The sequence below is a fragment of the Gymnoscopelus microlampas genome (assembly GCF_963454915.1).
Source record: "Gymnoscopelus microlampas genome assembly, chromosome: 3".
NCBI lineage: Eukaryota > Metazoa > Chordata > Actinopteri > Myctophiformes > Myctophidae > Gymnoscopelus > Gymnoscopelus microlampas.
The window spans coordinates 60,803,077-60,816,133 of NC_139940.1; the positions used below are offsets into that span (position 1 = coordinate 60,803,077).

Genomic DNA, 13,057 nt, shown 5'->3' on the forward strand with positions numbered 1-13,057 from the left:
GGGTCTAAATAGCCTTTTCAGGCTGAGAAAAGCACTTTGGTGACATTTGGCTGTAACTTGTTCCCAGTACATTCTGAGTGGCTGGTGACTGTGTGTTGTACCTAAAAGTGCCCAACAGGAATCCCAATGCACTATACATGGGCCCAAATGCCTTCCTTAATACAAAACTGACACTCATTTTCTTAAAAAAATCATTGGTCAAAATAGCCTTTTCAGGCTGAGAGAAGCACTTTGGTGACGTTTCACTGTAACTTGTTCCCAGTACAGTCTAAGTGAATGCTGACTGTGTGACTTGGTTAAAAGTGGCCAAATAGAAGCCCAATCCACATTACATAAGCCCAAAGGCCTTCCTTATGACTAAACTGACACCCACTTTCTTAAAAATATCATGGGTCTAAATAGCCTTTTCAGGCTGAGAAAAGCACTTTGGTGACATTTGGCTGTAACTTGTTCCCAGTACATTCTGAGTGGCTGGTGACTGTGTGTTGTACCTAAAAGTTCCCAACAGGAATCCCAATGCACTATACATGGGCCCAAATGCCTTCCTTATGACAAAACTGACACTCATTTTCTTAAAGAAATCATTGGTCAAAATAGCCTTTTCAGGCTGAGAGAAGCACTTTGGTGACGTTTCACTGTAACTTGTTCCCAGTACAGTCTAAGTGGCTGCTGACTGTGTGACTTGGTTAAAAGTGGCCAAATAGAAGCCCAATCCACAATACATGAGCCCAAAGGCCTTCCTTATGACTAAACTGACACCCACTTTCTTAAAAATATCATGGGTCTAAATAGCCTTTTCAGGCTGAGAAAAGCACTTTGGTGACATTTGGCTGTAACTTGTTCCCAGTACATTCTGAGTGGCTGGTGACTATGTGTTGTACCTAAAAGTGCCCAACAGGAATCCCAATGCACCATACATGGGCCCAAATGCCTTCCTTGTGACAAAACTGACACTCATTTTCTTAAAAAAATCATTGGTCAAAATAGCCTTTTCAGGCTGAGAGAAGCACTTTGGTGACGTTTCACTGTAACTTGTTCCCAGTACAGTCTAAGTGGCTGCTGACTGTGTGACTTGGTTAAAAGTGGCCAAATAGAAGCCCAATCCACATTACATAAGCCCAAAGGCCTTCCTTATGACTAAACTGACACCCACTTTCTTAAAAATATCATGGGTCTAAATAGCCTTTTCAGGCTGAGAAAAGCACTTTGGTGACATTTGGCTGTAACTTGTTCCCAGTACATTCTGAGTGGCTGGTGACTGTGTGTTGTACCTGAAAGTGCCCAACAAGAATCCCAATGCACTATACATGGGCCCAAATGCCTTCCTTATGACAAAACTGACACTCATTTTCTTAAAAAAATCATTGGTCAAAATAGCCTTTTCAGGCTGAGAGAAGCACTTTGGTGACGCTTCACTGTAACTTGTTCCCAGTACAGTCTAAGTGAATGCTGACTGTGTGACTTGGTTAAAAGTGGCCAAATAGAAGCCCAATCCACATTACATAAGCCCAAAGGCCTTCCTTATGACTAAACTGACACCCACTTTCTTAAAAATATCATGGGTCTAAATAGCCTTTTCAGGCTGAGAAAAGCACTTTGGTGACATTTGGCTGTAACTTGTTCCCAGTACATTCTGAGTGGCTGGTGACTGTGTGTTGTACCTAAAAGTGCCCAACAGGAATCCCAATGCACTATACATGGGCCCAAATGCCTTCCTTATGACAAAACTGACACTCATTTTCTTAAAAAAATCATTGGTCAAAATAGCCTTTTCAGGCTGAGAGAAGCACTTTGGTGACGTTTCACTGTAACTTGTTCCCAGTACAGTCTAAGTGGCTGCTGACTGTGTGACTTGGCTAAAAGTGGCCTTCCTTATGACAAAACTGACACTCATTTTCTTAAAAAAATCATTGGTCAAAATAGCCTTTTCAGGCTGAGAGAAGCACTTTGGTGACGTTTCACTGTAACTTGTTCCCAGTACACACTAAAAACTGATGGGTTATTTCTGTAACCCAATTCCTGGGTTTTTTGTGTTGGGTCAAATGTGTGGGTTATTTTTCAGAGCGATAACCATTTCCTGGGTTGTAGGGCTACTATTTTGACCCAATTCCTGGGTTTTTATAGTTAGGTAATATTTTTTCTGACAGTAACCCATTGTTGGGTCAGTGAGTTGTGTATTTACATATTTGTGTCCTAGTCATGTTTATGTTTTCTTGGAGGGGAGTATTTTATTGAGTTATCATATAAATATATTTTATATTATGAACTAATATCACACCTCTTATCTTATATACTTTGCAATCATTGTAGTATCACCACATTACTGTATTCAAGGACCCCAACGGAAACAAGCCCGCAAGGACTTGGACCTTTTAGACAAAAGCATTATAAATGTAACTGTGTTGTTTTACATTCTTTTGCCTAATAAAAAATTAAATCAATCAATCAATCAATCAATCAATCAGTATCACCACTTTACTGTAGTATCACCATTTTAGGAGAAATAAATTAATGTCCTGTGAGTGAAGTGGATATATGAGAATAATATAAATTAATAGTGCAGCAATTAAATTCAATAATATAATCAATCCAGGAATGTTCTCTTCTCTTTTAATCTGTGTTGATCGCGTCGTCCGTTTTCATTCATTATGACCCAGTGTGGTCCGGTTTAGAGCCCGCCCTTCATATCCGGTTATTTTCACATGCATACACACAGACGCACCGTTTCCGTTTCCTCTTAGTACTCAGAACGGATCTTAGCAAATCTGCAAAGCCAATAGATTCCAGTCTAGCCTGTTATAGACACGCCCCCCCCCCCCCCCCCCCACCCTTCCCCCACTCAAACAACAGCGCGAGCATCGGTCGATAAACTTTTTACTCGGTGAGACAACAAGAAGAAAACCACGAAAAGCATAAACTGTTCCTCCTTGTTTTACTCTGCACGTGCATTACATTCAAGGTAAGATTATTTTGTTTGAGAAGTTTGTTTGTATAACATCAGACTTTTGCACAGTATTAACGTCTCAAGTTTTCTTTCATTCTGTACCCATGCCCTCGTCGCCATTTTGGCTCAGTTTGATAAACATCATATGGGATCACATGTTTAGCACTTTGCCTTAAGTGCAATTGGCTTATTGCTATAATATGTAACTTCTATTATAAATATATCCTGTTACCATTCAAGCATGCACACGTTTTAGTCTGCTGAAAGTGACGAACCAGACCATGGTGGCAACATAGCAGGTAGCTGGCTACAACATGGGCCTACTGTAGGTGCTACACGGCTAACTGGTTTGCAGTTTGTAATGAGGCCAGATTAACTGGAGACCGATAGCTGCGTCATCTATCTGTGTCTGATATCTTTATGGATCAAACACACACACACACACACACACACACACACACACACACACACACACACACACACAGGTTGCTGTCCTGCAGCTACATAACTAACTAGCTGGCTACATGCTGTAGTTTTCTGGCTACTAGCCATGTTGTGACCAGTGGTGTGAAGTACATTTACTCAAGCACTGTACTTAAGTACACTAGATTGTTGCTTTAATGGAGTGTTTCCAATTTCCATATTGTTCACTTCTACTCCACTACATCTCAGATGCAGATAATGTACTTTTAATCCACTATTATTAGAAAACGTAGTCACTAGTTACTTTGTAGATTTTTATTATTGTTACAAAATATGTATTAACCACTTCAGCCCTATGCATACTTAAGCTATTAAAAAATAGCTGATCTACAAAGCGGCGCATTGTGAGCTTGTAGATCTGCTATTTTCTGGATGGAAATCATTTGGAAATGTGTGAAATGGGACATTCTGTCTGCTAAATTAGTACTGTTACTTTGAGTATTTATATGTTAATGTGAATACTGTTGTACTTTTATCAGTACACTTTGAATACCAGACTTTTCAGTATTTCTACATTATAGTATTGGTACTTTTACTTAAGTATAAATTGTGAGTACTTTTTCCACCGTTGGTTGTGACTAGCCACAGTATTTGAGTCACACCAAAGTGAACAAATCCAACACAATTTGTTAAAAACATTCACTGTGTTAGTTATATGTAATATAAAAGCCATGCTAATGGCAATCTAAGTTTTGATCGATACACATTGCTTTATGTTTTGTTTCAGGTCATTAATGGACCAGTTTGTTGCTGATAAACTAATTGCTTGGCAGCTGCCAGAGCTCATTGATCATTTTAAAGGTGAGCATTTTTACCTACCTTGACCATGCCATCCAAAATATGTCCATGCCTATAAGCATTTGTGTTTAGTACGTTTTCAGTTTTATATCTGAATAGCTTATAATTGTGCCTTATCCTTAAATCCTTGAATAATTGTCATAATATTTTCTGGAACCGAGTCAAACTAAATGTAATGCCTCAACTCATAGAATAGGCTCTATCCACAGCAGCCAAATTGGAAAGAAATTGGGCTTCTTCCTTACTTCCTTCACATGTGTTAGTGATACTAATGAAGGCTCTGTTCCATAATGGTCAAACATGCTGATATTGTGCATGTTGACTGGAAACACTCTGCTACACCATTGGGTCTCAAAGTATGGTACAGGGACCTTCATGGTTCTTTCATAGGGTTCCTTTAATGGCCCCTAATGGATGTGTAACTGTTGTAATGGGTGTGTCACTTGAGCGTACAATCTAGTTCCATTTGTACACACAGAGTTATTGGTGTCCTTGAAATTCAAAAGTTTGAGAACCACTGTGCTACACTAAATGGAACAGAGCCTTCATCAGTACCATTGGTAAATAGGGCCAAGTTTCAAAAATGGCCAGAACATCCCTTAAAAGCGATTCATTGCTGGTGTAATAATTGTAGATAATTTGGGTCAGTGATGCACAATTGTATCGCCTTATTTTGTACAATACTCATTTAACAATTAGACATTGTATGCTGCCACTGAATGGCAAGTGTTTGAAATGTTATTACTGTAAAAATAGTAAGATCTGTTTTTTCTGTCTTTATGTCTTTCAGATCAAGATATTGATGAAGAGGCCTTTCTACTGCTGGATGCAGAAACGATCCAGAGCCTGATCCCCAAAGTTGGCCCAAGGGTCAAATTTTCTAGGTTCTTTAGAGAACTTGTAAGTAGTTATCACTATTAGAGCTCTAATTTTCGTCAACATCCTCAAGGCAGATGGCGTATGTATGCTTTAAATGCAAAAGGCTAATTCCTGGTGATGTCAAGTGTCTCTTTTCACATTTACGCACAGCACACAATATAAATAGTTCATCCACATATTTTCAATGTTGTGAAAGCGGTTGTAGCAGAACATTTTCATTCATTAGATCATACAGAAGGCACTTACGAAATGAACATGAAGAGAACCAGGCCCTGGCCCAACCAGCTAATGTACCAAATCAGGCTGCTAACATTTTCAATGCTGAAGAGCTAGTACAGCAAGTTGAAGGTGAACAAGAAGTGGAAGATGATGATGATGACTGGGACGAACTAGAGCAAGAGGGAATCACAGACAGAGTAGCCCATTTTATAGCTCATCTTAGATCTAAATCTTCCCAGACATTTTCAAATATCAACTTTGTGGTTCAGCAGACCTCAAGTCTAATTGGAGATTTAGTGGGTAGATTACAAACAAAGACTATGTCGCTGTTTAGTCAGTTTGGGCATGATCAAAGCCCACAGGTAGAGGAGCTCAGGCAAGAGTTTTTAGATGCAGCTGAGCCTTTCAAGGGACTGGAGACAGACTACAAACAGATGAAGTATTTCACTAACTCGGGGAACTTCATTCAGCCAATTGAGGAGGTTTTTCCAGGCAGTCTTACCTTTGTACAGCAGAGGGACTCTGCCACTGGCAATGTTAGACAAGTTGCTGTGACTGATGCTTACCAGCGTATTCCACTCAAGCAACTTCTGGTCAAGATACTGGAACTTCCTGGTATTTTACAGGCCATGATGGAATGGCAACAGAAAGAAAGTGATGCTCTTCAGGATATATTTGATGGAGAGTTTTGTAAAACTCATCCACTCTTTTTGAAAGAGGTGTCTATCCCGTTGGTGTTATATAATGACGATTGTGAAACTGTCAACCCCCTTGGGTCAAAGACAGGGGTTCACAAGTTAGGATTGATATATTTTATCTTGAAGAGTTTGCCACCAGACCTCCTGTCCAATTTGCAGTCACACTTCCTGTTAGCTGTGTATAAGTCTGATGATGCAAAGACCTATGGCATTGATACAGTGTTGCGCCCTATTGTGGAAGAACTAAAGTGTCTTGAGAAGGATGGCATCACTGTTAACACTCGTAACTTTCAAGGTGTTGTGAAATTCTCAGTTGTCCAGGTGGTGGGAGATAATTTGGGCTTGAATGCTATTCTTGGCTACATTGAGAGTTTCACAGGAAACCATATGTGTCGGTTGTGCAGAGTACATCGAGATGTCATGCGGGGGCAGACACGGGAAGATCCTACGCTGTTCCGTGATGTTAATACTCACAAAGCAGATTTGCAGAGAAAAGACTCCTCTCAGACAGGCATTCATAGAGACAGTGCCCTGAACAGCCTGTCTTTCTATCACGTGACAGACAATATAGCACTAGACATAATGCATGACATCTTGGAAGGGATAGGGCCAATAGAATTTAAGCTTGTGTTGAATTCACTCATTCAGCAAAAGCATATCTCACTAGATATGCTAAACTTCCGTATCACAAGCTTTGATTATGGCTTTTGTGATATGGGAAACAAGCCCTCCGTAATAAGTAAGGGTGATCTGAAGAACCCTGACACCTCCCTGCGGCAGTCTGCAGCTCAGACCTGGTGCCTACTGAGGTTACTTCCAATAATGATAGGTGACCTGATCCCTACAGACAACAAGGAATGGGAACTTCTCCTACTGTTATTAAAGTGCATGGAGATCATCTTCTCTCCATCTGTTACTACTGGTGCAACACGTTACCTGAGTGAAATCATTGAAGAGCATCACTGTCTTTTCCTGGAGCTCTTTCCTCTGTATAATTTGCGTCCAAAACACCATTTCATGCTCCATTATCCAAGAGCAATTCGAACACTCGGACCATTGATACATTTGTGGGTAATGCGCTTTGAGGCAAAACATGGTTTCTTTAAACAAGTCAGTCATGTCACTTGCAACTTCCGCAACATTTGCAAAACCATGGCATATAGACACCAGATAATGCAATGCTACAGTTTCATGTATGGGTCTGTGTTAAGCCACAACACAGAAATTGGTCCAGGGTACACTACCTTTCTGGCCAATCTTGATGGCTATAAAGAGATCCAAAGTGGTCTGACAGGAATTCCCCTTTTCACTGAACTGTATGTACCGGCCAGGGTCACAGTTAAGGGTACTACATATAGACCAGGCATGACAGTCTTTATGTCGTATGACCACGATGGAGAGCCTCAATTTGGGCTTATAAAAGCCATTTTGGTTCTGGAGCAAACAGGCGCTTCAACAATAAAGCTAGTTGTGCAGAGGTGGGAAACGACAGGGTTTGAGAAGCATTTGTTTGCTTACAGTGTGAGCCATACCAAAGTTTTGTTGGCTATTGATGTGAACGAGCTGCTTGATCATCACCCACTACATGCAATCCAGTCATTCAGAGACGATGATGCAATCCAGTCATACAGAGATGATGACACTTTGTACATCTCTCTGCGCTATAGACTTTTTTAGACTGCAGTTAGGCATCTGAACTGCCACTGCCACTTGTAAATATATGTATATATAGTCACTGCCTTTAACTAGAAACTCTAGTACATTTGAACACTCTGAACATACTCTGCTACAATGCAAGAGGATCAGGGCACTGGATCAGTATCATCAGTCATTCTTTGATTGAGATACATTTTTGGACTGGAATGGGAAACTACTTGGACTACTGAGATGAGATAAATTGGTGCTGTAAGTAAAAGTTTTGTTTTTATTTTCAATGTTTTAAAACTAATGTTTTCTCCATACATGGGCAAAAAACAGGTTTTGTCCTTAGGTGCCAGCCAGAAAAGGCTGACACGTCATGTGAAGTCCGGCTTAGCCTGGGTCTGGCTGAACCAGGTCTCCTGGTCTTGTTTAATAAGTGGAAAACAACACTTCTGATAATGCACATATTTCTGTCCGTACACAAGTAACAAAATCCTTGAACCTCATATTTCTCTGTAAGCTCAATATGACAACTTTTCTTTGCTACAGAAGGCTTCAAATGTTCTGCCACCTACGGAGCCACCTGCAACAAGCCATGATGTCTCCACAATATCCCCCATGGAGGAATCAGGAGCAGCATCTGGATCTACCATATTCCCCATGGAGGAACCGAGAGCAGCAGATCATGTGTTGGTCCTACAACCGGTTCCAGTATTTGTAAGTTCTTTTTTATTTATTTTTTAAACCTAAGCACTTAAACTAGCCGATGTTTCAGGGGAAATTAAGTCTGGGACTCTGTATGCAGAAGATGGATGGATGGATGGAAGCATTTTGACCCAGTACACATCTTAGAACTTCAATACTACTTAAACTAACTGGTCTATACTCTTGTCAGTACTTGTTCCTTTTTTATTTTGCTAATATTTGACTATGGAAATCTATTTGGATATCACATGTTCACCTTGATTTGTGATATGTCCAACATCTGTATGCCAGAGTTAAATTGGTTTATACATCCTTAACAGCTATTGTCATTTTTTCCCAGGATATCCGACAGGCTCTTTCGGCCGTTCCCAGTGGTGTGGACATTTTGAAGAGCTTGGACGAAACAGGTGTCCTTTCCAGAAAACAGAGAATTACCCTTGTGCAAATATTGGTGTCATTCCTGATGGAAAAGTTTGGAGAGAGGTAAGTCAAGTCTAGAGTTGATCAGGAAGCATAACATAAACAGAGTTAAACCAGAGTGTTTTGTGTTCAGGTTCCCTGTTGATGCTTACAAAAGTATTCAAAGTCTCAGATATTGTAAAAATATCTTAATGTGTCTAGAATTGTTCAAGTGTTGGCTGTGTACTGATGTGTTTCACTTGGTTGTTTGTTTACTGAACTTTCCATCTACAAGTCATTATATTTGTGCTTTAAACATGTTCAGATACCAGGAATGGTGACATGTGCGTTCTATGTTTACAGGCCGACCATGAACATAAAAGAGGCCCTGGCACAATCCTTGGTGCAGACGTTCCCATCACTGCATGACGGATCAAACACTGGTTATGTGAGTTTTCTCCCCCCAGCCTAGTTAATAGAGAAATGGATGCTGATGCAAAATATGCATTTTCTGATCAAAAGCAATATTGTCATTTTGAAATGAAGGGGTCATTCTTCTCACACACGTCAGCATACAGGACACCCGGTGTGAGTAGGTGTGCTGGGGCAGAGAGACTGTGCCTTTCTGATCCAGGGGGAGAGGGAATTGAAACATAACATTGCAAAGGGTGAAAAAGAGTTCTGCCTTGTCTTATATTTTTTTCCAGGAAATATACTTAACCAAAAGCCGGAAGGGGATGAAGAATGGGAAAGCTTGCCACTATCCAGCTACTGGATTCATCGAAGACAGGCTGAGGAATGTCCGGAAGAGGCGGCAGCCTGGCTCCAGTCAGCCATTACCTGGGTCCAGTCAGCAAATGATGCCCGAAGCCAACAAGCCACACCGGGGATACATACCAGGTAATACAACTGGGGTGGTTGAATTCTGTCTCCCTGCTCTTCTATTGAGACGTTTAGATTGTGTCAAAGGTCATGTCTCACCTAGACACAGGATCTGGCACAAATTTTGATCTTATTGCGACCGTAGGTCGCACTTACTACAGAAAGCTGCTCCAGGTGTCCGTCCGTCACTCCGTCACACTTTTGCCCTGCTCATATCTCCGCACCCATTGCCCCGATCCATGCCACATTTTGCACACACACTCCTTACCTGCCAAACTACACCCTCCAAGGACCCCCGGAGCTCCAGGGACCCCCAGCTGCCTCGGGGACCCCCAAGTGTAAAAAATGAGCACATGTGGACAAATTACCAAATGACCACCCCAACGGGGCTGCTCACGGGGCATTCCCGGGGACCACCCACTCCTGGTGCTCCAGAACGGATGCAAAAGTGGTGGCGCCCCCAGTGGAGGACCCCCTGCCACTGCAGCTCACATAAAATGCCGTAACTCGGGGGCTTGCCCCCCACAAACAATCCCTCCTTTCCCCTATAAACACACTCTCTCTCCCACACCACACACACACACACCAACAGCTCTTGCCTGCACACCTTTGCTTTTGGTCTGCCATACGACTGCTGAAACCTTCCCGCAGCTTTTCTTTCTTTCAGGACTTCAGACAAACATTCCTGGTAAGACACTGCCGAACACCACCATGTCACAGCTAACCCCACATTTAGACCACCAAACAAAACTATCCATTGCCCACACAACTAGGAACCAATCGCCGTTACAGCCCTCTTCTGTATACATGTGACCTACGGTCGCTTATCTCCCGATTAGGGAGTCTTACTGGTCTCATTGTTGAAAAATGTGCAGATACCATATCAGTTTAACTGGGGAAAGTCTTGTAAAGGAAGAAAACCCATTATTGTTGTCTTACAATATGTTTTGTATTTTGCTATAGACTCTACCATACCAGAGGAAAGGTCTCAGCAGCAAAGGGAGTGGCTGAAGCACAACATGGAGCCCTTCTCCCAGGTTAAAGACTACATGCGTGACACAGTCCTCTACAGGGCAAACTGGATCCGGGAGAACCACTCCCAAAGTCCACAAAGTGTCCTAATGGAGTACCCTCGCCTCGCCAGTCCAGGCATGGTATGGATGTACTGGAACATATTGCATACACTGAAAATACATGATATACGTCTGCTATTAAAATAGCAGCTGTCACATTGTTTGAAAAAGATTTTTCCTGTTTTTTAGATCGCGCAGGACTTCTTGGTGCTGCATGGGGAGGCTGCACCCAAGCTGTTCGAGTCATGGGTGACCGACTACACAGAGAAGGTCCTTTACCTGGCGAAGCGAGATGGGAAACTGCCATTTTCAATTGATGACATGACACTGGGTAAGTTGGTTTTCTTTTTTTGTTGTATAGCAAGGATCCTGTGATTCCTTTTCTTTTGAGTTAGAAAATAGGAGATGTTTTTTTTTCCAATGCTCGAAAATGTGAGTTATGAGTTTGTAGATATTGCCAATTTCAGTAGATTATTTGTGATAATAGTCTAGTATTTTGTCAATCTCTTTTTCCACAGTGATTGTAATTTTTGTTTTTTGAGGTATTGAAAATGTCTTAAAATGAATTGCATTTGTATTTTAACCAAATTAAGTGCCAGCCACACCATTCTGATCTACTTTATATTGTTGACATACAGATGCCAAAGGGGAACTGGCCCTCAGGCTGCTAACCCGGCTGATGCCACAGACAGTATACAGGGTCAATAAGAAGACTGTCCGGCACTCCGCTGAAGAGTCCCGGTTGGCCTTCATTGACCTCAAGCCTGTACGTACAATTTCACATTCTTTTTTTATTTTTAATGCCTTTATTGAGGACTGTAGGTTGACAGGAAATGGGGAGAGAGAGGGAGTGACATGCAGCAAAGGCCATCGGGATCGGGACTCGAACCCGCAACGTGCTGTCAGGCTACTTTTAAGCCTAGGTGCCCGGACCGCTACGCCCGATTTCACATTCTTGTTGATGTACTTTATTTTTTTAGATGCTGGTTCTTAAACTAGATTTCATATGGCTTCCTTGTATATTTGGTATATCAATATTACCCCAAACTGGTAATCTGTTGATTTGGTTTTAACTCAACATTCACATTTATTTCTCTCTTTCTTTGTGCCTGTCTTAGGTTGGGACAAATATGGTGGAGTACATCCAGCAGTCTGAAGCAAAGAAAACGAAGACCTACCCCTCTGTCCTGGTGCTGGGAGAACCTCAAAGATGCTGCTCGCAGGCGTTTGTTGTATTTGCAGGTCAGGCATTCCCTGAAAGCACACTCCTTGGGGCGGTTGATGTTTGTTTCAAGTCCTTCTATGTGTTTGACATCGACTACCCCAAGGAGTGTGCCAATGCATGGGAGTTCATCCAACAGGTGGTCTACGGTATTGAAGGAACAGAGACCAGGCAGGTCCAGTTCTTCAAGACGGCAATAGCCAATATACTTGAATAATGAATGACAGAATGTTTTAGAAACATACGTAGCCTATACGTTTCCCATGTTGACGTTGAGTTACGAGAAGACGTGGCATCTTTAAAATGTGTTACTAAATTTGGCTGTGTATGAGGTGAAGTAATTGGCAAGCGTCCATTGTAGGCTGTGCCATATGCACGTACATCTAATAACTAGACCTAATACCCCTCCAACCTAAACAGGGGTCACTGTGTATCTGGGCCATCGAAACAAACGTGCGTAAAGGGGCCTTTACGCACGTGATCCTCACATCTTTTAAAATACATAGTTTTTCAGTCAGACACACAAAACTCAATGTTGAGCCCTATAATAATAATAATGTCCTAAATGTGTGTGTTTTGGGAATGGAATTTTAACAATGTAGCCTCAAAATCCTCTTTTGTACCGCAGCCTTTAGTCCTTAAAGAGACATTTGTCTCCTATGGGAGACAAATGAAGAGAACCTTCCCCTTGATAGGTCTAATTTTCGCACCAGGGTTTTTTCAAATATTCTAAAGATTCACAGTAAAAATCCTCAGTGTTCATTTATCCATGTGTAACTCTGAGAATGTACAAATGTAATACACTCTCAGAGTTAATAGCATCACTGAGGATTTGAATGTGAAACCTATTTGGTGTGCTTTATGACGTACATTTTGGGAACTATTTAACCTTGTTCCCTGTTTTATCTCAACAAGATAAAGATAAAGCCTGGAAAATAACAAAAGTTTAACTGGAAGTTTGATGTTGTCCCGCCTAACTGGAACTTCCTGTAGCTCTTCCTGCATAGGCCTACTCCCGGTTAGACACTTTCAGTTCAGTAGATGTCCAGCCTTTGAGAAATATAGATGCTGTTGTGTCGTCATTGGAAGCTGACAGGGTGGACTAAACTTTTCC

At 41.5% G+C, this 13,057-nt stretch overlaps 1 protein-coding gene across 1 annotated transcript; it reads left to right on the forward strand.

Moving 5' to 3' along the window:
* The first annotated feature begins 6,964 nt into the window (after nt 1-6,964).
* Nucleotides 6,965-12,522, forward strand: LOC311041559 (uncharacterized protein). Its single transcript, XM_084051975.1, has 9 exons — nt 6,965-7,926; nt 8,212-8,379; nt 8,708-8,850; nt 9,130-9,214; nt 9,474-9,666; nt 10,612-10,802; nt 10,911-11,052; nt 11,360-11,487; nt 11,840-12,522. The coding sequence occupies exons 2-9, from the start codon at nt 8,281-8,283 to the stop codon at nt 12,158-12,160; spliced, it is 1,302 nt and encodes a 433-aa protein (XP_083908101.1). The 5' UTR covers nt 6,965-7,926; nt 8,212-8,280; the 3' UTR covers nt 12,161-12,522.
* Nucleotides 12,523-13,057: the final 535 nt, after the last annotated feature.